Source organism: Artemia franciscana, unplaced genomic scaffold (genome assembly GCF_032884065.1).
Source record: "Artemia franciscana unplaced genomic scaffold, ASM3288406v1 PGA_scaffold_32, whole genome shotgun sequence".
Taxonomy (NCBI): domain Eukaryota; kingdom Metazoa; phylum Arthropoda; class Branchiopoda; order Anostraca; family Artemiidae; genus Artemia; species Artemia franciscana.
In genome coordinates, this window is record NW_027062665.1 from 892,804 (window position 1) to 917,999 (window position 25,196).

The 25,196-nt window shown below is 33.9% G+C and overlaps 2 protein-coding genes across 4 annotated transcripts in view; one reads left to right on the forward strand and one right to left on the reverse strand.

Annotated features, from left to right (window-relative positions):
- The window catches only part of LOC136041667 (uncharacterized), a 52,833-nt gene extending 50,217 nt beyond the window's left edge, over positions 1 to 2,616 (reverse strand). For all 3 annotated transcript variants that reach the window (XR_010621091.1, XR_010621090.1, XM_065726381.1), the window contains exon 1: positions 151 to 2,616. Coding sequence is in view for 1 of the 3 variants with exons in the window: in XM_065726381.1 (XP_065582453.1) it covers positions 151 to 160 (10 nt within the window). In the remaining 2 variants the exon portion in view is untranslated. The remainder of the gene's footprint in view (positions 1 to 150) is intronic.
- Positions 2,617 to 2,838: 222 nt separating this feature from the next.
- LOC136041666 (protein PBDC1-like) overlaps positions 2,839 to 25,196 on the forward strand; it is a 29,863-nt gene continuing 7,505 nt past the window's right edge. Inside the window, exons 1-3 of the mRNA XM_065726380.1 lie at positions 2,839 to 2,963; positions 16,231 to 16,296; positions 21,346 to 21,405. Coding sequence (XP_065582452.1) covers positions 2,943 to 2,963; positions 16,231 to 16,296; positions 21,346 to 21,405 — 147 coding nt within the window. The 5' untranslated portion in view covers positions 2,839 to 2,942. The remainder of the gene's footprint in view (positions 2,964 to 16,230; positions 16,297 to 21,345; positions 21,406 to 25,196) is intronic.

A 25,196-nucleotide genomic window follows, 5' to 3' on the forward strand; every position in this document is an offset into this window, starting at 1 on the left:
AAGCATGCTTAGATGCACATCATATTTTTCTGACAAAAATTTTATTTCCTTTCTTAAACTTTAGCCTTATCCCAGTTCAATGAATCTGGTATTTTTTTTTACTCAGAAAATTAAAAATAGTGTTAATGAGTGATTAAATTTTACACTTACCATTAGACATTAGAACCTGGTACCAGTGCTTTGTTTCATCTGACTTAACAAGTATTCCTTTTTCACAGATGTCTTTAAGGAGTTGGCTGCTCTCTTCCAATTTTTGGCTTTCACTTAAACACCTAACAATAGAAAGATGGTAAAAAATATCTTAAACTTTACAAAGGAGATGAAGAAAGAAATCTTATTGTCATCATTAACAACAAGTAAAACTGAACAGCCATTCTCACTACATTGCCTCCTGGGCAATTTCTATTCTTGGCCTACTCAAATGGACTGTTAGTAGCAGAGAGGCACCAATATTCATAAAACTATATAAATCTCTTGTTAGAACCCTGTATAAATCTAACCTATGTTTTGCTGGTTGTTTTTATCAGCAAAATGTGAGGTGCATTGAAAATTGGCAAGGAACAAAGTATGTGATGAGGCAAGCAACAAAGTGTGTGAAGACCTAATACCAAATTAGTACAAGGACTGCCTCAAACAACTTAACCCATTTACCCTTGTCTATAGATGCATGGATAGTGATATGACACTGATTTACAAACTTCAGGAAGAAAACTATTATCTTCTACAGCAATTATAGCACCATCCCTCATCACACAGGACAGGAATTTCAAAGAAAAAGCTTAAGTGAAGCTCCCATCAAGTACACTGTTCAAGAAGTCAAAAACCGCAGGATTGAATTGAGAGACTTATCAGTCAACACTCCCTCCATCCAGTCTTTCAAATACATCTTGACATGGAGTAGGAAAAGAGAATTGCTAATGGTTTAAGTTAATCCTTGAGCTTCAGTGCAAAAACATTAAAACAATATTTAGAGTAAGAGTTAAACTCAATACTAATAGCTAACAAGTTCACTCTGTCAAATTCATTAAAAAAAATCATCAGCATATAGTGTGTTATAGTAATTATTTAGTGAAAAAAAAAAGTTTTACTAGTTTAGCCTAATTATTGATACTAAGCAGCTGCCCCCCTCCTCTTAAAATTCTCACACATTTGTTGGATTAACTTGACAAGTACACTACTGAAAACACAAAATAATATATATTTCTGTATTGAAGAAACATAAAGCACCTTGGAGTGGATTTTTGTTTACAAAAATAAAGCTGTTTACTGTATTTTTTCATGATATAACTGCACTTAATTTGTATGACTTCAGTAATTGAGTTCATTCTAACAAATAGCTTTATTTTAGGTTCTAAATGAGGTATTTCATTGTTATATTCCAGAAATGTCTGTAATGAAGCCATAGATAGCATTAGGACCTAAAAATGACATTAGGCTATAACTTGACTTCAAAACAATTTCTCAGCTAAGTTGAATAGAATTCTAGATAACTATTGTTCTCTGAAAATAGGATTCCTATCATTTGAGTAAGACAATGAAAGTCAAAAGGAATTTTTTGCCCTAATATTCCATATTTGCCTTTAAAATCAGTCAAGTAGGGCTACTGTTCCTTTGTTAGGCAAAACCTATTATAGTGCTTTGTTGCAAAGAGTCAGAATTTGTAATAATTACAAAGGGTAGCCCATACCTGAGGCTCAAAACTGAGTTTGGTAAAATTCTGGTTTAGTTACTTTTTGATATTTTGAAAAGGGTTTAGGCTAGGAAAATGAAACTTCCAGGAATGGGTCTACAGACTAAAGTATGTCATAGGAAGGAGTTTTGAAGCATCTAGGTCTACTCCTTTTTCCTCTAGAGGTCCAGACCTTTCAAAATCTTTGTGTTATAAAAGTGAGACCCTTGCAAAATAGATCTTCTGCTTAGATGAAGGGTGTAAATGTATGACCATTCCACCACCTAGGGATGTTAAGAAAACAAATTTTAGGCTACTTCATAATACGCAAAGTAGGCTAATCTGAGTTAACATATTTTGAAGCAAAAGAACCTTTATCTTCACTTCTTTCCTTCTTTTCCTAGTTTTACAATAAAATTTTTTGAAAAAAGCCATGCTTTTGATAAGCATTTTGTCTGTTTTCAAATTTATTCTGAAAGATATGCTAGCCTACAAAAATTGTTTAGAGATGGCATAATTCTTGCTGCAAAAACTTTCTAGAATTTTGTTTTTATAGTTATTTCACATGGGTGGGAAAACAATTAAAAAAAAAATAGTCAACAGGAAACTGTTCATACCCATAGGAAAGTGTTCAAAAACCCCAGACCCTCATGAAGGGAAGCAGAATTTCAAATCCACACAGCACGAATGATTCAAACTCAGAAGTTTTAGCCGTGGCAGCATTTTTAGTAGTTTTAGCTAGCTCCAGCTTACTAGAATCTTAAGAATTAGGCTAGTTAATCCAGAAAAAAGAAGATTGCTAGTCTGCCCATCATTTTCCTTTTATCGTTTTCTAGTTCAGGGAATTTTCTTCCAAATTAGTATGAAATATGTCAAATCCTGAGGAAATTGAGCTACTACTAAATCATGTAATTATAGTAGAATAGAATAACACGCTTAAAAATGTTTTACATTTGAAATCTTTTGCCCAATAGGACAGTAAAAAAAGATATTTTCGCGAACCAGTTTTGTTTTAGCTCAACCAAATGTAATTTTTTTCCGTTTTTGCGTCAAACATACAAGCTGGTTAAACCAAAACTGTCATTGGTTAAACCAGCTGGTTGACGCAAAGAAAAGGCCTTTAGCTTTTCTATCCAAGAAAAATTTTAAATTTAATAGTTTTCTGGCTTGTCTAATGATTTGTCTTAAAAATTGTAGCATTTATTCATAATTTTGGCAACCTGTTGGGCATTATTCTGTTTGTACATGAACACGATTAAATTAAAAACACGAAATGGAAATAAGCTCAGAATTAGTTAGATCTCATTTTTGTTTAATATTTCGGAATAATTGTTGATTTATAGCCCATATTTTATATTTTATATGCATAATGCCTCCTGTTACTCTTGTTTTCTGGTTCTTTGTTACAGTTAATTAAATTTATATGTGCACTGGTTGTAACAAGAGAGACTCATAGGAAGAATACAGGGGACAAATATAATTTGGGCTATAGATTTTCACATTAAGCTGGTTCAGGGTAAAGTATAGTGGAGCTGTAGTTAAAATATGTTAGTTGTCCTACAATTAATCTCTAAGCTAGGCCTAGGCTATATTATGAAATAAATTTTTTTAGACCTTTAGGCTACCATCATTTCTAATCCTCAAGTAATATCTTTGGTAAAATTCTAGTTAATTGACTTCTTGCTATCTGGGAAAGGGTTTAGGTTAGGAAAATGAAACTTTCAGGGATGGGTCTACAGGCTAAAGTATGTCCCAGGAGGGTATTTTAAAGTACCCACTTCCACTCCTTCTCCCTCTAGAGGGCCCTGAAATTTGCCAACATGACAGGTGGCCTATTGAAATTTTGACAAAACAACATTTTACCTTAATTTTCAGTTACTAGTTGCTTTTTCTCTGGCTATAGTTCTGAAAATGCAATTCCTGTTATTTGAGTAGAATTTTGAGCCATATCAATGTTGTTTTTTTTTCAAAATTTAGGAAATGTATTTGCATATCTTTAAAACCTTATAAAATGAAATTGATCAATAGTTATGAAGCTGAAAACTACTTTGTTGTACTGCAATTAAGCAGAAGATCTATTTTCAAGGTTTCACTTTTATAACACACATATTTTTAAAGGTCATCAAAGGTCAGGGCCTGGTAAAATTCTACTTTGGCTGCTTTTGGCTATCTTGGAAAGGGGTTAGGTTAGGAGTTAGGGGTTAGGTTTTCTGGTTACACAAATTAAACTTTCACGGATGCGTCTGTAGGCTAAAGTATGTCCCAAGATGGTATTTTGAAGTACCTATCTCCACTCCTTCTCCCTCTAAAGGATCCTGACCTTTGATGACCTTTCAAAATCTGTGTGTTATAAAAGTGAAGGTAAAATGTTTGCAGATTATATAATTGACTTTCCAATAAAATGAACATACCACTTGATACCTTTTTATGTTCTCTATGAATATAATAATTGCTTCTACTACAAATTCAAATTTAAGTACTTTTTGAGCTCTTAAAAATGACAAATTTTAATTAAAGTATGAGTTATCTGTTGTTTTCAACAAAATAATACCATGTTTTCTCAGTGCAAAGGCCATAAAGAGCTTAAATTTGAATTTGCAGTAGAAGCAATTATTATATTTGTAGAATATCTAAAATAGGCATCAAGTGGTACATTCACTTTATTGGTAAGTCAATTAGGTTGTATGAACTGCAAACAATTTACCAAAGTGAAACCTTGTAAAATAGATCTTCTGCTTAAATGAAGCACAAAAAAACATTTTCAGCTTCACAACTTTGCTCAATCTCAATGTAATCTATAAGGTTCTAAAGATATGCAAATACATTTCCTAAATTTTGAGAAAGAAATTAATATGGCTTAAAATTCTACTCAAATAACTGGAATTACATTTTCAGAAATAAATCCAGAGAAAAAGAAACTGATAACTGAAAATTAAGGTAAAATATTGTTTTGTCAAAACTTTCCCTGTTTCAAACATACATTAATAAGGGAAATAAGAACATCACAAATATAAAGAAATGCTGTTTTTAATGCAAGAAGATTAATTGAATCACTATGGGCTGATGTACTTTTCATCCCAAAGATAATTTTCTCTACTTCATCACAAGAGAACGGTTTCATATACATAGAAATATCAATTGGAGTCTTCATAAAAAAAACTATAAAGGAGAATCATCATCAGAAGGTACAATATGGGAAGGTAAATTTATGCCAATATTAGCAAAATGTTGAGAAATTACATCACACACCTCTTCTAGTTTGTTTGTTGGCAAACCATTCTGCATTGCTACTTCATCAGAAAAATAGTTTTCTGTTGATATCATTCTTTGAATTATTTTCCATGTTTTTGCAGGGTTACCACAAGTTTCAGTGAGTTTGTTTTTGAAATATTTCTGTTTTACAATTCCCAGTAATTTTTTAAGGACATTCCTGTAACTTTTATAAATTCTTGAACAAATTGGATCATTTCCATTATTTAAGGAATTCTTATTAATTTTATCTCTTTTATTAATACAACATAACAAGCATGAAAACAGCCATGGTTTCTTAGGATTCTCTTTCCTTAATGGTGAACAAACCATCATACAAGTTTTGTCATTATCAAAATCAGTCTATCATAAAATCTTTGAAAACTTATATTTTTGTCATCTATAAGATCAACCAAATTATTCCAATCAACTTCTGCAATTGCCTGCTTCAAATTGTGAAGATTCCAATGCCTGGCTAAACACAGGCATTGGACTCTTTGGAATTATTGGTGCTGGCTTTGGGGAATACAAACCTCCAGTTTGTTGAAATCCCAAGATGATTTGATACATCTGTAATAATAATTCCTGGAGGTGAAAAATCCAAATTTGAAAAAGTATTGTCAATAAGATTTGATGATGAGGTGGTGACTTGTGTGCATATAATAATAGTAGGAAATAAACCATTGGACATATAAAGCTACATAATTCCATTGAAATGCTTGTATCAAGCTCCTGAAGGTCAATATTAAAATCCCAAGAATCAAATGAATTTGAATCAGTTGGTAATATCTCAAGCTGGTTATCCACAAGATCCATACAGATTGGTATGGTGCCAGATGGTGGCCTATATAATATAATAACAAAGAAATCTGTAGATTTCAGCCTAAGCTGAAGAATAAGTGGTTCTGATAACATTTCCTGATATACTATTAGGTTGTTTCTTATTAAAACCTCAATATTGCTTCAAATATATGCTCCATTTCCTCAATGTCATCTAAGCTGTTAATTCTTATTGTAAAATTTGTATCCTGGAATTTGTGATTTCTGTGAGTTCTAGTCATTCAGCAGGTTTCAGTAAGACTGATAACCTGAAAAACAGAAAATCCACATATTTCATTTAAAAAATTAACTGAAGAATTTAGCCCATGGCAATTAAGGTGGATGATACTTACTTTAGATAGATACTTTATTTAATGTACTTAAAAATACAAAAAAATTTAACCCCTAACAGAGAACAGAGCTTGTAAGGTTTGGTGTGTAATTAATAGGATATACACAAGAGAAGATCTTTTATTGAACAAATTACATAAGAAATAATTTTCTGAATTGGATAATGTGAAGAAGGGCTTAATGTGTTGGCCATAAAACAGAGGTTAAAAAAAAATCCCAAAATAACATAAAGAAAGAAAAAAAAACATACAATGCTGGAGATAACAGAGGAGGCTACCAAAGCTCAAAAGCACCACAACCGAAATTCATACTAAAATCTATTATTCATCAATCCCAACATCCAGACAGAGAACTATTTTTGAAATATATATTTTTTTTTTTTTAATTGGCTTTCAAAACTCGTGGACATTTCTACTAAATTAAGTTTATCTATAATATGAAAAATTTGGTATCTGATTGAGAATCTAGCTCTTTCTGATTTGAATGGGGGAAGGCAATACTTCTTGGAGCAGACTTGGTGGACAGGAGAAATGAAAGTCTCAATTATACCCAAATCATGGAAATAATTTGTTGAGGATTAAATATCATAATACCACATTGCTGTTTGCATGTCCTTCAGTTGTTTGAGATAAGTATATTCAGAAAAATATTTTAAGTTTGAGATTTTTAAGTCTCAAACTTGTTGTAATGAATAAAAGTACCCAGAATTCTAATTGCCTTATTTTCAATTTTCTACAGAGATTGTAGATGGACCATAAATGTGTTGAGATAAGTTACAGGGCAATAATAAAGATATGATTCAATTAGAGAACATTTTAAAATTTTATGGGCAAGTTTCAATCTCAAATAATCAGAATGCTTATGGAAAGATATATTTATATTGCCCTATTATTATCCCAATGTCGTAACCCTGATGCAGCTGCTCCATAAATATATATCCAAAATATACAGTAGGAGCTTCCAGATTATCAAGACAACTAATGCTCTGGGCATCGCAATTGTAATTATCAATTTTCATTAAATTCAAAAACACCTCAGTACATGGTTTTACTAATAATAAATATAACAAACAGACACAAAAAAGAAAAAAAATTAATCCACTTCTAAACATTAATAAAAAAAAAGAACAGACCATGAAAATATTACCTGTAGCCCAATTTTTATGATCTATTCTTTTTCTTATTAGTGTTATGAAGTGGATTATTTTTCTGTGTCTCTTTCAAAATAATGACTTTGAGACTCTTGCATCACCAAACTCAGATAGAATTCCATCTTTAAACAAATGTTTTGAACTAATAGATTTATATTGCCCTGCTTATTTAAATATACCTCCAAAATCCACATTAGAAGCTTCTGGGCTATTAAGACAACTAATGCTCTGGGAATCAGGATTATAATTATTGATTTTAATTAAGTTCAAAAACACCTCAGTACATGGTTTCAATAATGATACAAATAACAAACAGACACAAAAAAGAACAAGAGCCAAGAGCTCATATGACACTTGTGACGGTTGGAAGAGCCAAGAGCTTCTTCCTTCCAAGTTTCATTATGATCTCTCCACTATAAGCATTTTCCAAGATTTCCAGTTTCCCCCTCCAACTCCCCTCAATGTCACAGAATCCGGTCGGGGTTTAAAATAAGAGCTCTGAGACACAAGGTCCTTCTAAATATCAAATTTCATTGAGATCCAATAACCCATTCATAAGTCAAAAATACCTAATTTTTCTAGTTTCTGAATTAACTCGTCCTTTCACCTGAGACCTCTTGCACCTAAAGCAAAAATCATACTTCTAGATTATAAGTCATACTTAAAAAGGACAATCATTTGTTTTATTGGCAAATATAATTCTTCTCAACTATCTTGTTTGCTATATCCTCCCCCCCGCCAGATGGTCAAATTGGGGAAGAGATTTTTTCTAATTTAATCTTGTCTGGTCCCTAATACGCCTGCCAAATTTCATCTTCCTAGCTTATCTGGAAGTGCCCAAACTAGCAAAAGTAGGACCAACAGAGACAGAAATTGTGATTGCTATATGTCACTTGGTAAATACAGCGCCATAAAACAAAAATATTCCACTTCAAAACGCTAATAAGAAAAAGAACAAACCATGAAAATATTGCCTGTAACCTGTTCATCTAACCAGCTCCTAACGCAACAGCTCACAACTTAGTAATTTACACAAATTGCAATCAACCAAAATATACAAATTACAGTATCAACAGACCCTTTGCATTGTACCAAAGTACTTAAGCTTCAGTATTGTTTCTTTTTACACAAAATTACAGTATCAACAGACCCTTTGCGTTGTACCAAAGTACTTAAGCTTCAGTATTGTTTCTTTTTACACATATAACAGAGGGTACAGTAGGGGGTACCAAGCATTACACTTCTTTTTGCATTAGACATTTATGGATATCAAGGAGTTCCTTGCACACAATTTGCACTCATGGCATAACATCATCTACAATAAAAACATTCTTATACATACTGAACTGTTTTGCTCTAAGGTTTTTTGCATTACTCAAAAGAGAAAATTGAACCTGTGTATTGTCCACTTTAATTTTTACAAGCTTCTTAAAACTCTGAACAACACTGAAAGATGGCGAATTTCCGCTATCCAGTGACAATCCATGCATCAGCACATCCAAAATCAGAGGCTCGGCATTCTTAATAGGTACTTCATTTAGGCCCCAAAATAATGAGTTGCACATTTTATTGCAATTTTTTTCAACAAATGGTGCAATTTTCTTCAACAAACGGTGCAATTTTCTTCAACATATGGGGAGGAGTTTGCTCCCCCAGCTCAAAATTAATTTCCTCAAAAATCCTGTCAAAACTAAGTTAATTCTAAGTTAAGCATAATTCAGAGAAACTGGTCAGTTTTCTTCAGTATTTCTTTGCATTTATGGTACAAAATGGGTAATTTTTTACTGTCATTTTTACTTGATCTTGGAAAATTTGTATAGGTCTACCTTTGAGTCTCTAGAGTATTATGCTTTTAAGGAAACAAAAAAAAACTTAGAAATAATTGTGAAATTTTTTAAGACAGTGGAATTCAATTCAATGAATATTTCTGCTTTCAAACAGTTCGTGGTAACGAACTGTAGTAAGGAGCGACCCGGCTCAATAGTAACCAAAACTTTAAAAAATGGAATTTTGATACCAATAGCTACATCAAAAGAATCGCATTTTAATGCTGGTTTTAAATATATAAGTTTCATCAAGTTTAGTCTTACCCATCAAAAGTTACGAGCCTGAGAAAATTTGCGTTATTTTAGAAAATAGGGGGAAACGCCCCCTAAAAGTCATAGAATCTTAACGAAAATCACACCATCAGATTCAGCGTATCAGAGAACCCTATCGTAGAAGTTTCAAGCTCTTATTTACAAAAATGTGGAATTTTGCATTTTTTGCCAGAAGGCAGATCACGGATGCGTGTTTATTTGTTTTTTTTGTTTATTTGTTTTTTTTCCCAGGGGTGATCGTATCGACCCAGTTGTCCTATAATGTTGCAAGAGGGCTCATTCTAACCGAAATGAAAAGTTTTAGTGCCCTTTTTAAGTGACCAAAAAAATTGGAGGGCACCTAGGCCCCCTCCCACGCTAATTATTTTCCCAAAGTCAACGGATCAAAATTCTGAGATAGCCATTTTATTCAGCATAGTCGAAAAACCTTATAACTATGTCTTTGGGGACGACTTACTCCCCCACAGTCCCCATGGGAGGGGCAACAAGTTACAAACTTTGACCTGTGCTTACATATAGTAATGGTTATTGGGAAGTATACAGGCGTTTTCAGGAGGATTTTTTTTGGTTTGGGGGAGGGGTTGAGAAGAGGGGGTTATGCTGAGGGAACTTTCCTTCGAGAATTTGTAATGGGAGAAGAAAATTTCCATGAAGGGAGAGCAGGATTTACTAGCATTATTTAAAAAAAAAAAACAATTAAAAAATAAAAGTGAAAAAGCTTTTTCAGCTGGAAGTAAGGAACAGCAATAAAACTTAAAACAAACGGAAATTATTACCCATATGAGGGGCTCACCTCCTTCTAATACCTCGCTCTTTACGCTAAAGTATTTTCGGTAATTTCAACTACTTATTCTACGGCTTTTGTGATTCAGGGGGCCATTCTTAATGAATTGGGATAAAATTTAAGCTTTAGTGTAAAGAGCGAGGTACTGACGATGGGGCGAATCCCCTCATATATGTAATAAAAACATGAGAATACAAAAGTTCTTTACGTAAGCTAATTTATAAGTTACGTAAATCTTTTACCAATAAAAAGATTCGTAAAAAATTAAAAGTTCTAGTTGCCTTTTTAATTAACCAAAAAATCGGGGGGCAACTAGGCTTCGTCCCCCGCTCTTTTTTCTCAAAATCATTCGATCAAAATTATGAGAAAGCCATTGAGCCAAAAAAAAAAATATGCAAATTTCGTTTTGATTATTCCTCTGCGGAGAGCCAAAATCAAACATGCATTGATTCAAAACGTTCAGAAATTAAATAAAAAAACAAGTTTTTCCAACTGAAAGTAAGGAGTGACATCAAAACTTAAAACGCACAGAAATTACTTCGTATATGAAAGAGGCTGCTTCCTCATCAACGCCCCGTTCTTTACGCTAAAGTTTTTTACTGTTTTAGAAAGAAGAATTGAGAGAAAGAGTCAAACTTTAGCGTAAAGAGCGGGGCGTTGATGAGGAAGCAGCCTCTTTCATATACGAAGTAACACATAATAATATCGTACACATAATAAAAATATAAGAATATAAAAGTTTGTTACGTAAGTTAATTCTTAAGTTACGTATATTTTTTACTAATAAAAACGTTCGTTGAATATTAAAAGTTCTAGTAGCCTTTTTAAGTAACCGAAAAATTGGACGGCAGCTAGGCCTCCTTCCCCACCCCTTATTTCTCAAAATCGTCTGATCAAAACTAAGAGAAAGCCATTTAGCCAAAAAAAAATAATATACTAATTTCATTTCAATAATTTATGTGCGGAGAGCCAAAATCAAACATGCATTAATTCAAAAACGTTCAGAAATTAAATAAAAAAAACTAGTTTTTTTAACTGAAAGTAAGGAGCGACATTAAAACTTAAAACGAACAGAAATTACTCCGTATATGAAATGGATTGTCCCCTCCGCAGTCCCTCGCTCTTTACGCTAAAGTTTGACTCTTTGCCACAATTCTACTTTTTAAAACAATTAAAAACTTTAGCGTAAAGAGCGTGGGACTGCGGAGGGGACAATCCATTTCATATACGGAGTAGTTTCTGTTCGTTTTAAGTTTTAATGTCGCTCCTTACTTTCAGTTAAAAAAACTAGTTTTTTTTTATTTAATATATCCAAGGGCTATTTTCAGCACATCACGAAATATATATATATATATATATATATATATATATATATATATATATATATATATATATATATATATATATATATATATATAAACTTACATTAAAATGCAAACTTTAAAACTAAAATACTTTTTTGTTAAACTTTTTAAAACAGCCCTAGCATCCTTACTTCAACGAAGTTTAACCAGTACTGCTAAATAAAATGATGTGAGATGATAAATTCATTCAAACAAAATAAATAATTAAATTAAAGCTTTCAAAGATAATCTTGCTTTTTTGGCAGCTAGCCTGAAAAGCCTTTTTGTAACGGGTTCAAAAAGGCTAATTTCTTTGAGTCTTCTTCTCTTTCCGAGACCCGTAAATTGCTTTTCCTTAAAGCTCTCTCCTAATGGAGTTCCTTCAAAGCTCGTAGGAGTAAATTTTGCATTGAACTGTGCTTTGGACATTATTTGCTTGTAAAGTGTGATTTCAAGAACATGAAGCTTCCAGACTTTTTGTTATCTCAATGTACCTTTGAAGTGCCAATGATTTCTGAAGATGCCTCCAGTACCCTAAGTGCCAAGGTGAACTCTTGTCTTGAACAGCTGCATGACATTGCGTCTAAGGTTACAGAGGGCAGTCATAATTTTGGATCTCCTTTTCCAAATAAGGAAAAACCGTCATACGCTGTCGATGTAAGGAACCCACCCCTGGAGCTCAGTGACCCTATAATATGCATGAAGAAGCTCAAAACGCTGGATTGTCTCGACAGGATCGTGACTCTGAGATACAGGTCACAATGCAAAAGCTGGGTTGTGATGGCATGTGATAAGCGCTCAGCCGACATGCTGGCTGCAGCTGTTACTAACTCCATTTCAAACGTTGAAACCAAAATAATCAATAAAAAGCCTCTAGCTTTTCCAGTCTGTGAAATACCCGATAACTACTCAAGAGCTGATTAGAGGCCTTAGTGAGGGGGCTTCTTAGTGCTAATCAAATTGGTCATTTATGCACTTTTAGCCTCAAGTTTATCGACAAAGCTGTCCTGAATGCTGTCCAAGAGTTGGGAATACGCGTTGGATACGAAATTTGCCGCACTAAGCCCATTTGATCAATTCCGCGCTAATGATTTCGCTTTCAAAGTACTGATCACCTGATTGGAGATCGTCCCTGCTAACTAGCACGTCCCAAATGTTCTAGTCCTCATGTGAATTCCAAGGAAAACCCTTGCCACAATGTGCAGATTGTACTATGGAAACATAATTTTCAGTCTGAAATTCCCCAATCAGCTCTCTACAATGCTAATAAATGATTCAGTTTAGCTTTGTGTCCCTTAATATTAATGGTACAAAAGACAAGGATATACTAATTAATGAGCTGCTTGAAACTAATTTTGTGTTTTTACAGGAGCACCTTCTCTCAAAAATGAATGTTAATAGCCTTAAGTGTTTTTGGACCCATTATACCTTCTTAAGAGTTGTTCCGTATATTTAATGCGGAATAATTAAAGTTATTTCGTATTTGAAAGGGGCTATCCCTTCCCCAACGCCCGCTCTTTACGCTAAATTTTTATTGTTTTAAAAAGTAGAACCTTTGACAGAATTGAACTTTAGCGTAAAGGGCGGGGCGTAGAAGAGGGGACAGCCTATTTCACATACGTAATAATTCCTTTTTTTTAATTTTAATGTCGCTCCTTACTTTCAGTTTAAAAAAACTTTTTTTTTATTTAATTTCTAAATGTTTTTGAATTAATGCTGGTTTTGATTTTGGCTCATCGTACATGAATAATTAAAACAAAATTTGCATATTAATTTTTGCTTTTTTGGCTAAATGGCTCTCTCAAAGTTTTGATCGGACGATTTTGTGAAAAAAGCGGTGAGGAGTATCTTATAAGGGGCTTATATACGCTTTTAAGGCTTAAGGCATAAGGCTTATGAATTAAAAATGAAGTAGTTTTGGGCATCAGACCCTGGCTAATTGCAGAAAAGGCCAAGACAAATAGTTGGAATGAGTGAGAGGCAAATTTGGGATAAGCTCTTATTAGGATTGTATGGAAAAAAATTCAGGTCTGTATAGAAAAAAATTCCCGTTTTAGGTGACCAAACTACTGAAGGAAAATTATACCCCCTCCCACGCTTATTTTTCCCCAAAGTCACCGAATCAAAATTTTGGGATAGCCATTTTGTTCAGCATAGTCAAAAAATCTAATAACTATGTCTGTGAGGACGACTTAATCCCCCACAGTCCCCGGTGAAAGGACTGCAAGTTATGAACATTGTTTACATATAGTATTGGTTATTGGGAAGTATATAGACTTTTTCAGGGGGGATTTTTCTGGTGGTGGTTGGGGGGATGTCGGGGGTGGGTTTTACGTAGGAGGATCTCTCTATGGAGGAATTTATCATGGGGGAAGAGAAATTTCATGAAGGGGGCGCTTGATTTTCCAGTATTATTTTTAAAAAAACAATAGGATATTAAATAAAAAAAAACAAGTTTTTCAATTGAAAGTAAGGAGCAACATTAAAACTTAAAACGAACAGAAATTATTACGTATATGAGGGGGTTCATCCCATCCTCATTACCTTGCTATTTACGCTAAAGTATTTTTAATAATTTTAAAAGAGCTATTTATTCTAATTAAGCGGCCTTTGTGATTCAGGGGTCGTTCTTAAAGAATTTAGAACAAATTTCGAACTTTAGTGTAAAGAGCGAGGTATGACGAGGGGGCGAACCCCTCATATACGTAATAGAAATATACGAATATAGAAGTTTATTCGTAATTATGCGTATATTTATTGCTAATAAAAACGAACTTAAACAAAATTAGAAGTTCTAGTGACCTTTTTAAGTATGCAAAAAATCGCGAGGTTAACTCCGATTTGTTTTGACTCTTTCTCACGACTCTTCTTTTTAAAACAGTAAGAAACTTTAGCGTAAAGTTAGAATTTTATTCCAATTCTTTAAGAATGATCCATGAATCACAAAGGCCGTTTAATTAGAATAAATAGCTCTTTTGAAATTACTGAAAATACTTAAGCGTAAAGAGCGAGATATTTAGGAGGGGCCGAACCCCCTCATATGCATAATAATTTCTGTTCGTTTAAGTTTTAATGTTGCTCCTTATTTTCAATTGAAAAAACTTGTTTTTTTATTTAATTTCTGAAAATTTTTGAATTAACGCATGTTTTGATTTTGGCTCTCCGCAAATGAATAATTAAAACGAAATTTGCATATTAATTTTGTTTTTGCTAAATGGCTTTCTCATAGTTTTGATCATAGTTTTTTATTTAATTTATCATGTTTTTTTAAATGATGCTAGAAAACCCAGTGACCTAATCATGGAAATTATCTTCCTCCATGGAAAGATCCTCCCACGTAACCCCCTCCCCCAGAATATCCCCAACTACCACCAGAAAAAATCCCCCTGAAAGCGTGTGTATACTTCCCAATAACCAATACTATTTATAAACGAAGTTCATAACTTGCAGCCTTTCCCCCGGGGACTGTGGGGGATTAAGTCATCCTCAAAGACATAGTTATTAGATTTTTCGACTATGCTGAACAAAATGGCTATCTCAAATTTTGATTCGGTGACTCTGGGGAAAAATGAGCCTGGGAGGGGGTCTAGTTGCCCTCCATTTTTCGGTCACTTAAAAACGGCACCAGAACTTTCAATTTCCGTTAGAATGAGCGCTGTCGCGATATTCTAGGACCACTGGGTCGATAGGATCAGCCCTAGAAAAAAAAATGCAAAATTCCCTGTTTTGCAGATAGGAGCTTGAAACCTCTACAGTAGGGTTTTCTGATACGCTGAATCTGATGGTGTGATTTTTATTTAGGAATCATTAAAGGTGGTGTAATGGGATGCAATTGTCATAACAGCAATAATTAAACTTGGGAAGAGGTTTAAGTTAGAAATCAAATGGTACTACTCTTCTGCCATTTTAATGTTTAGTTTAGAAGAGCCTTCAGAAGACTGTTACCCACATAAGAATAAACTATTCAAATTCTCAATTAAAGTCTCTTTTTGGATGTAATAGGCACAACCATAGAAATTACCCCCCCCCCTCCTCCCTGATATCTAGATATAATCCTAGGCTATATATAAAACTTTGGTGATTTTTTTTTTTCAAATATTGAATTTATTACTCAACTCTAGATGAGAAACAAGAGAAAAAGCTCACAGAATCAGCAGAATTTGGTATAAAGCCTAGGTGTGCATATGTTAAACTAATATTTAAAACGATTAATTTTAAAAAACATTAAAAGGTTTTTTAGGTGAAAGGAGAGAATATATGCATCACTACAAGTACTCTTGTTTCAAAACCATTCTTGATCATTGTATGATTATTGCTTCCAATATTCTAATCTTGGATAAAAGATCAATGTTTATTGGACAATTCTGAATTGTGATTGTGTGTCTCTGACTAAGTATTTACAATTTAAATCTTCTTGTTTTTCTTCTACTTGTGTGTCTTATTCTCTGTTTTTGACTTAATTATATATCGTGTTGTACAATTGCTACTATTTCTGCTGACAACTCTTAAAAGCATCAAGCTGCCTGAGTCCAACTTAGCTCCATACACTTCTCCATCCAAATCTCTTCGAAGCTAGCCTCATTATTCCCTCCCATTAGGCTCACCTTTCCTTAAATTAAATGATTTATTATTTTAATCTCAGAGTAATTCCATGGTTAGACTCTTTAACATAAGGTTCATTCTAGTTCTGAGTGGTATTGTTGGAGGGCCATCACTGTAAGTTTTTATCTTATTTGCTTTTTTTAATGTCGTTGATTCACTTGCAGGGAATTAGTGAGCTGGTAGCTGGAGCATCTGTCCTTAGTCGCCCAGCAGAAGAGTTTGGCAATGATGTAAGTATTTTTTTTTCTTATTAATTTAAAACAACTACAGGAGAAGTTGAAACTGGTTTTGGTCAGAATCCAATGTATCCTCTTTTTATGGCACTTGTTATTTACCAAGTGACATAGAGTGATCGCAAATTCTGTCGGTCTGTCTGTCTGTCCCAATTTTGCTAGTTTAGGCACTTTCAGATAAGCTAGGACGATAAAATTTGGCAGGCATATCAGGGACCAGACCAGATTAAATTAGAAGTAGTTTCCCTGATTCGACCTTCTGGGGTGGGGGAGGGGGGGGGGGACGGTTAATTTGGAAAAATTAGAAAAAATGAGGTATTTTTAACTTACGAACGGGTGGTCGGATCTTAATGAAATCTGACTTTTAGAAGAATATTGTGTCTTAGAGCTCTTGTTTTTAATCCCGCCCGGATCCGGTGACATTAGTGGGAGTTGGAGGGGGAAACCTAAAATCTGGGAAAACACTTAGAGTGGAAGGATTGGGATGAAACTTGGTGAGAAAAATAAGCACAAATCCTAGATACGTGATTGACATAACCGGAGTGGATCCGCTCTCTTTGGGGGAGCTGGGGGGAGGGTTAATTCTGAATTTTTTTTAAAAAATGAGGTATTTTTAACTTACAAAGGAGTGATTGGATCTTAATTACATTTCTTATTTAGAAGGACCTCGTAACTCAGATGTCTTATCTTAAATCCCGATCGGATCCAGCGTCATTGGAGTGAGTTGGGGGGGGGGAGAACCAGAAATCTTGGAAAACGCTTAGAGTGGAGAGATCAGGATGAAACTTGTTGGGAAGAATGAGCACAAGTCCAATATACGATACTGACATAACCGGACCGGATTTGTGCTCTTTGAGGGAGTTGGGGGGGGGGTGTAATTCGGAAAAATTAGGAAAATGAGGTATTTGTAACTTACGAACGGGTGATCAGATCTTTATGGAATTTGATATTTATAAGGATCTTGTGCTTCAGTGCTCTTATTTTAAATCCTGACCAGATCCAGTGACAGTGGGGGAGTTGGAGGGGGAAACCGGAAATCTTGGAAAACGTGAAAATTGAGATATCTTTATCTTACAAATGGTTGATCGGATCTTCATGAAAATTGATATATAGAAAGATCATATGTCTCAGATGCTTTTTTTTCGATTCGAATCGGATCCAGGGACATAGGGGTTAGAGGGGAAACATAAATCTTGGAAACCGGAAATCTTGGAAAACGCTTAGAGCGGAGAGATCGGGATGAAACTTGATGGGAAGAATAAGCACAAGTTCTAGATATGATTGAAATAATTGGAACGGATCCGCTCTCTTTGGGGGAGTTGGGGGGATTTCCAGTGCTTTGGCGAGTTCGGTGCTTCTGGACGTGCTAGGACGATGAAAATTGGTAGGCATGTCAGGGACCTGCACAAATTGACTTGATAACAATCGTTCTCCCGATTCGACCATCTGAAGGGCTGGAGGGAGAGGAAAAATTGAAAAAAATGAGGTATTTTTAACTTACGAATTGGTTATCGGATTTGAATTAAATTTAATATTTAGAAGGACCTCGTGTCTCAGAGCTCTTATTTTAAATCCCGACAGTATCCGGTGATATTGGGGGAGTTGAAGGGGGAAACTGGAAATTTTGCAAAACGCTTAGAGTGGAGAGATCGGGCTGAAACTTGGTGGGAAGAATAAGCACGTCCTAGATGCGTGATTGACATAACCGGATTGAATCCGCTCTCTTTGGGGGAGTCGGGGGGGGGGTGTTAACTCGGAAAAATTAGAAAAATTGAGGTTTTTTAACTTAAGAACGGGTGGCCGGATCTTAATGAAAATTGATATTTGGAAGGCACTCATGTCTCAGAGCTCTTATTTTATATCCCGACCAGACCTGGTGACATTGGGGGGAGCTAGAGGGGGAAACTGGAATTCTTGGAAACGATTAGAGTGGAGAGATCGGGATGAAACTTGGTGGTTAGAATAAGGAAATGTCGTAGATACGTGATTGACGTAACCGGACTGGATCCGCTCTCTTTGGGAGACTTAGGGGGGTCCAGTGCTTTGGCGAGTTCGGTGCTTCTAGACGTGCTAGGACGATGAAAATTGGTAGGCGTGTCAGGGACCTGCACAAACTGACTTGATATAGTCGTTTTCCCCGATTCGACCATCTGGGGGGCTGAAGGGACAGGAAAAATTAGAAAAAATGAGGTATTTTTAAATTACGATTGGGTGATCGGATCTCAATAAATTTTGATATTTAGAAGGACCTTATGTCTCAGAGCTCTTATTTTAAATCCCGACCGGCACTAAGCCTCTGATTTTCCTTTTAAAAGCAATCTATTGATTCTTAGAATTTTGCTAGAGCTCATACCACATGAGCTGTTGGTTCTTGGCTCTTCCAACCTCGTCACGAGTGCCGTATGAGCTCTTAGCTCTTGTTTCTTTTTGGCAAACGGTTTCAGAAAGTCGTCCGCATATATTTGCTCAATTCAAATCTTAATGTACCAAATCAGAGGCAATGTATTAATGATGCCTATGTAAAGAGCTATATGCCTCCCGTCTGGTGTTATTTTTTTTCTTTTGTGTCTTTAGCCATAATTTTTGTATAACGAACGTTATATCACAGAATCCGGGCGGGGTTTAAAATAAGAGCTCTGAGACGCAAGGTCCTTCTAAATATCAAATGTCATTGAGATCCAATAACCCATTCATAAGTCAAAAATACCTAATTTTTCTAGTTTCTGAATTAACTGTCCTTTCACCTGAGACCTCTTGCACCTAAAACAAAAATCATACTTCTAGATTTTAAGTCATACTTAAAAAGGACAATCATTTGTTTTATTGGCAAATATAATTCTTCTCAACTATCTTGTTTGCTATATCTCCCCCCCCCCCGCCAGATGGTCAAATTGGGGAAGAGATTTTTTCTAATTTAATCTTGTCTGGTCCCTAATACGCCTGCCAAATTTCATCTTCCTAGCTTATTTGGATTTGTAAAGATAAAGACCTGAAATTAATTTTTCCTGCATAGATTTTTAATGGCCAAAATATACCTAATATAATGCTGATCTCTGATAGGCTTGAAACTTGCAGACAGTTTAGATAGGGCCAGGTAGTCCTCAATAGAGACAACATATTCTGAAACCGGGTTGTATTAATAACTGACTTTCAAAACTAAACCATAAAAGGGTGTTTTCTTGAGTTGGCTTGAATTTACAAAGCATGTAAAGTGGACCAAGTTATGTCCTCCAAGCTATGTCGTTATGTAAGACTGTTTAAAAAATTAGTTGGTTGAATTTTCATGGCATATTTATAGAGACAAGAAGATCTTAATGAAGGCAAAAACAAATATTGGAAAAATGTTTTGTTGTACTTTTTGTAGGCATAAAATTGGTTTTGTCTGTTTGAACCGCTTATTTTACTATAGAAATAGCAGTAAGATTACTATTAGTTCATTCTCATCCATTTTTCTGAGCATGCAACAGTAAATACTTAACAGTTCTAATTTAACAATAATAAATCCAGATATGATACTAGTTTTGTAACACTTTGTATTAGGTTCCTGCAGCTGTTAAAATCTGGAGAAATATTATCCACGGGTGTAGATTGCACACAAGTATTTGATGTGATCTGCTTGCTTTTCATGACTTATTGAAAGTCTGCTGGCTTATAATGCTTGCGTTGAGCTGGTTAGGCTAAATTCTCATTTTTCAAGAGTGGTAACACACAGCTGTACTGCGGCCCCAAAATTACAATTTGCCCAAGTTAGCAGGTGTGTAAATTACTTTAAGTCTGGAATTGCTGCTCCCTAAGCCTCATTTTGCCCCCTCCCCCACTTTCTTCAAAAAAAAAAAACAATTCCAAAAAAAATCAGAAATATGTTGCCTAAAATCTGGGAATCAACTTCAGATGAAATTTGGGTGCATTTTGATAAACTGTTCTTTTAGAAATTGCTGAAAAACTATCTAAAAGTTAAATCTCGAGAGTAATAGTCCTATTTTGTTTCTCATTTTGTTTGATAGGTCAGCTTAAGGTGGCCTTACTTTTAGTTTTGTATAATTTGCAGCGCTGATGTATGTTTTTTTCTATTGTATATATATATATATATATATATATATATATATATATATATATATATATATATATATATATATATATATATATATAAATATATGTATATATATATATTTATTTATACATATATATACATATATATATATATATATATATATATATATATATATATATATATATATATGTATATGTATATATATATGTATATATATATATATATATATATATATATATATATATATATATATATATATATATATATATATATATATATATATATATATATATATATATATATATATATGTAATATATATACATATGTATATAAAAAAAGTAATCTAAGAAAAAAGCAATATGGCAGATAAATTGTCACTGTTAACGGTGGCTTTAACTTATATCAAAGCGAAACAGAACTTTTCCGTACTCACTCAAGCCCAAACCACTTGTGAAATCCCTCCCTCTCCAAAAAAGACTCACAATCCGCTAGTTCGGAACTATTGTGTTAGAGTTAGGTCATTGACTTCTGTTCGAGATGTCAAATAAGGTACTAAAATTTGCTTGCCCTGAATATTTTTTGAAAGAGTTACTGTTATTATGATATTAAGATTGCTATGAAGCATCATACACATATTTACCCCCGCCCCGCCCTTTTTCTGTCTCTCTCTCTCTCTCTTCTCTTTCTTTTTCTCTCCGTAGGGTTTCATGATCTTTACCATTTGGAGAGTTTGGGAAGTCAGAACTTGTTCAAAACATTTGAATTTCAATTTTAAGAAAAATACTCGAAAGTAATTTTGAAGTTCATATTTTGCGGTTTCATAAAAAGAAACTATATTTCAAGCTTATGCGTCACCCCCTCCCTTCTCAGACTTCCAAAATTTTTGAAATTTGTTACAAGAAAAGACTTTTCGTCAGTTTTATTCGCTATTTCCTGTAGTTCCTTTTTATTATAAATGAAAGGTATAATTCTTAAATGTTATTATTTTTTCTAGTCTACAATTGAAGGAGTTTGGGCAATAAAGGCGTTTGAGCATTCTCAAGTTTACTTTAATGTAAGTTATTCTTTTAATTTATTGTTTCGTTGGCTTTTTGGGAATGAATTTGATTGAAGTGCCTTTGGGTTGGTTTATTAAGAACTATAAATAATTGAACTGTCAAATCTGCCTAACTCTGCGGTTAGACAGTGGATTGATCTCTATTTGATGGCATGAGATTCGATCCCATCTGCCTTAACACCTTAAATTGCACGGATTTATACATTCGCGTCTCCAAGTAAACAAAAACAAAAAAAAAAGGAAGAAGAGGACTGGAGAAACATTATTCTAAGACTTTGGTGAAGACTGGAGATGTCCAGATGATTTTCCACCAAATTTCCAGTGTAATTTTTTAGCTCCAGTCTGGTTTGCAGTATTTAGGTGCCAAAGAGGGTGCAGTTACAATTACTCACAGCTGCTAGTAGTCACAGTCGTAAGTAGCTGTAATCGCAAGTAGTCCCAATAGCAGGCAGTCAGGAGTAGTCACAGTTGTAATTAGTTTCATCCTTAGTCACAAGCTTTTGAAGTCGCAGTTGTTGAGTGTAATATTTGGACATCATTTCTGATTTGCAGTTGGGAGATACCATGGAATAGTGAACATTAGCTTTTCAATTCGAGCTTATAAAACTTTGTTCGTTTGATTATTTTTCTATGAAGGTTTGAATGGAATTCGTCATTAATTTGATACTCAAAAAAATATTTTGATAATTTTTTGTTTTTTTGTCTGCTTAAAACGCCTCCTGAAAGCTCTCATAATTCACTTTCATAAATAACAAGGGTTAGAATTCAATTCAGGGAGACTTTACGTCATATTTTGTGTAGTATGATTTTTTTGCACTAAAAAATGATGTCTTTTTATCCATCTCCCCTCACCAGGTGTACCTGACGATAGATTGCTGTTCACTCAGTTTCTCTACACCGTAGTCTATAAGATCTATAAGTCTATAAGTGAGAACAAAGAAAGGGAACAAAAAATGAAAAGAGAAAAAACAAATAGGTGAAAAAACGAGGATTTTATCAGCCAGTAGCTAAATATTGAAAAACAAGCAAATATTTCGACAAGGACCTCCGCCAAGTCGTCCTCAGTGCTCAAAGAAAAAAAAAAAAAAAAAAAAAAAAAAACAGCAAAATCTAACCTTTATAAGTGACCTGCACGAGAGGAAGACAGATATCTGTCTTCCTCTCGTGCAGGTCACTTATAAAGGTTAGATTTTGCTGGTTTTTTTTTTGTTTTTTTTTTTTTGTTTTCTTTGAGCACTGAGGACGACTTGGCGGAGGTCCTTGTCGAAATATTTGCTTGTTTTTCAATATTTAGCTACTGGCTGATAAAATCCTCGTTTTTTCACCTATTTTTTTTTTTCTCTTTTCATTTTTTGTTCCCTTTCTTTGTTCTCATATGTCATGCATAGCCAGTATGGTCTCAGAACGTATTTAAGTCTATAAGTAGTCTATAAGTCTATCGTAGTCTATAAGATAAAAACGATCTTTAACATCAAGTTCAAATGATCGATGGAATGCGCACCATTACAATCTGGAACGATATAATCATAATTAAAAAGTCATGATTGAGCTAGGGAGGACTGAGGGGAAAATGAGACCATAAAATTGCAGTTCAAAAGATGGAAGATTTTACATAATTAAACTTTGATTTAACCAACTTCCTAGAATATTGCTTTCAGTCATCAAAAATGTCGGTAAAAATTGAACAGTCTTCGTTAAAGTTGAGTGAATGCTTCTGTAAAAATTGATTGCTCAGTCAATGGTGATTAGATCAAGGCTACTATAAATGCAAAGTTTGTTCAGGCCATCACTCTAGAGGTCAGTAAAAATTAAAAATGCTCAAGTTCTGGGAGATCCTTAATTGAACTTCAGAAGGGAGTTGAAATGTGTTTCTAGTTTTCTAGATAGCGTCATCGTGCTGATTTAAGACGTAAGTGAATGAAACCGGTAATTAGAGTATAAAGAATAAGATTGCCAATGTTTATGATTAAATAGTTGATGATCTCTAATTTAGGGTATCCTCGATTTATCCTCATAGTATATTGGAGAGCTAGTAGCATATTTGAAATACTGAAGATGTTGTTTATTGCTAATTTTTTAAATAGCGTCATCGTGGTGATTTAAGACGTAAGTGATTGAAACCGGTAATTAGAATATGAAGAATAAGATTGCCAATGTTTATGATTAAATAGTTGATGATCTCTAATTTAGGGTATCCTCGATTTATCCTCATAGTATATTGGAGAGCTAGTAGCACATTTGAAATACTGAAGATGTTGTTTGTTGCTAATTTTTTAATTAGCGTCATCGTGGTGATTTAAGACGTAAGTGATTGAAACCGGTAATTAGAATATGAAGAATAAGATTGCCAATGTTTATGATTAAATAGTTGATGATCTCTAATTTAGGGTATCCTCGATTTATCTTCATAGTATATTGGAGAGCTAGTAGCACATTTGAAATACTGAAGATGTTGTTTATTGCTAATTTTTTAAATAGCGTCATCGTGGTGATTTAAGACGTAATTGAATGAAACCGGTAATTAGAGTATAAAAAATAAGATTGCCAATGTTTATGATTAAATAGTTGATGATCTCTTATTTAGGGTATCCTCGATTTATCCTCATAGTATATTGGAGAGCTAGTAGCACATTTGAAATACTGAAGATGTTGTTTATTGCTAATTTTTTAGATAGCGTCATCGTGGTGATTTAAGACGTAAGTGATTGAAACCGGTAATTAGAATATGAAGAATAAGATTGCCAATGTTTATGATTAAATAGTTCATGATCTCTAATTTCGGGTATCCTCGATTTATCCTCGTAGTATATTGGATAGCCAGTAGCAAATTTGAAATACTGAAGATGTTGTTTATTGCTAATTTTCTAGATAGCGTCATCGTGGTGATTTAAGACGTAAGTGATTGAAACCGGTAATTAGAATATGAAGAATAAGATTGCCAATGTTTATGTTTAAATAGTTCATGATCTCTAATTTCGGGTATCCTCGATTTATCATCGTAGTACATTGGAGAGCTAGTTGCACATTTGAAATACTGAAGATGTGGCTAAAATTCGCTAGCAAAATAATTTATTGCAAAGATATAGATTACAGTGACAAAGAGCAACAAGATAAATTACTTTTCTATAGTTCTGTGGTAAAGATTGGGCTTTTAGCTCATTGGTTTATGTCTGTGACGTATAGGTGTTAGTCAATCACATTAATTCTTATTTTTGGTGAGAAAAATAACCCCACTGTTTTAGAACTACGTTTGTTTCACCTCCAAGAAATTTTAACCTAGTAAAAAGAACAAAATTGGAATTTGTCCGATTGGTTCCTCTCTGTGAAATTTTAAACCAGCAAAAAGGACGAATTGTTTTTGAAGGATAAAATATTGTACATGTAAACCTTTTGTTTCTCTGTACCTGTGATATGTCTTCGAATTACCAGAATCTAGGATTAACCCTGAACTCGTGACAATGTTTGTCAATTGAAAGTAGAATAAAAAGGACTTGGGACAAAAACTTAAATTGGGCAGTAACTATGAAATTGCATGAACGACTGGGGGTGGAGGAATGGTCGAGCTCTTCTCTACTTTTGTTAAAAATAAATCTGCACAAGGAGATCTTCATAGATTATCACCAACATGTAATGAGTATATTGGCTGAAAATCGTAAAAAGCAGCTTTAGAACAACGTTGTGACGTTTAAGTAAGAAAAGGAGTTTGAAGCAGGCGCTTGTGTGTGTTTTTTTTTTTTCACGACACCCAAAATAAAACAATATTATTTGACTAGTTTAATATGGAGTGT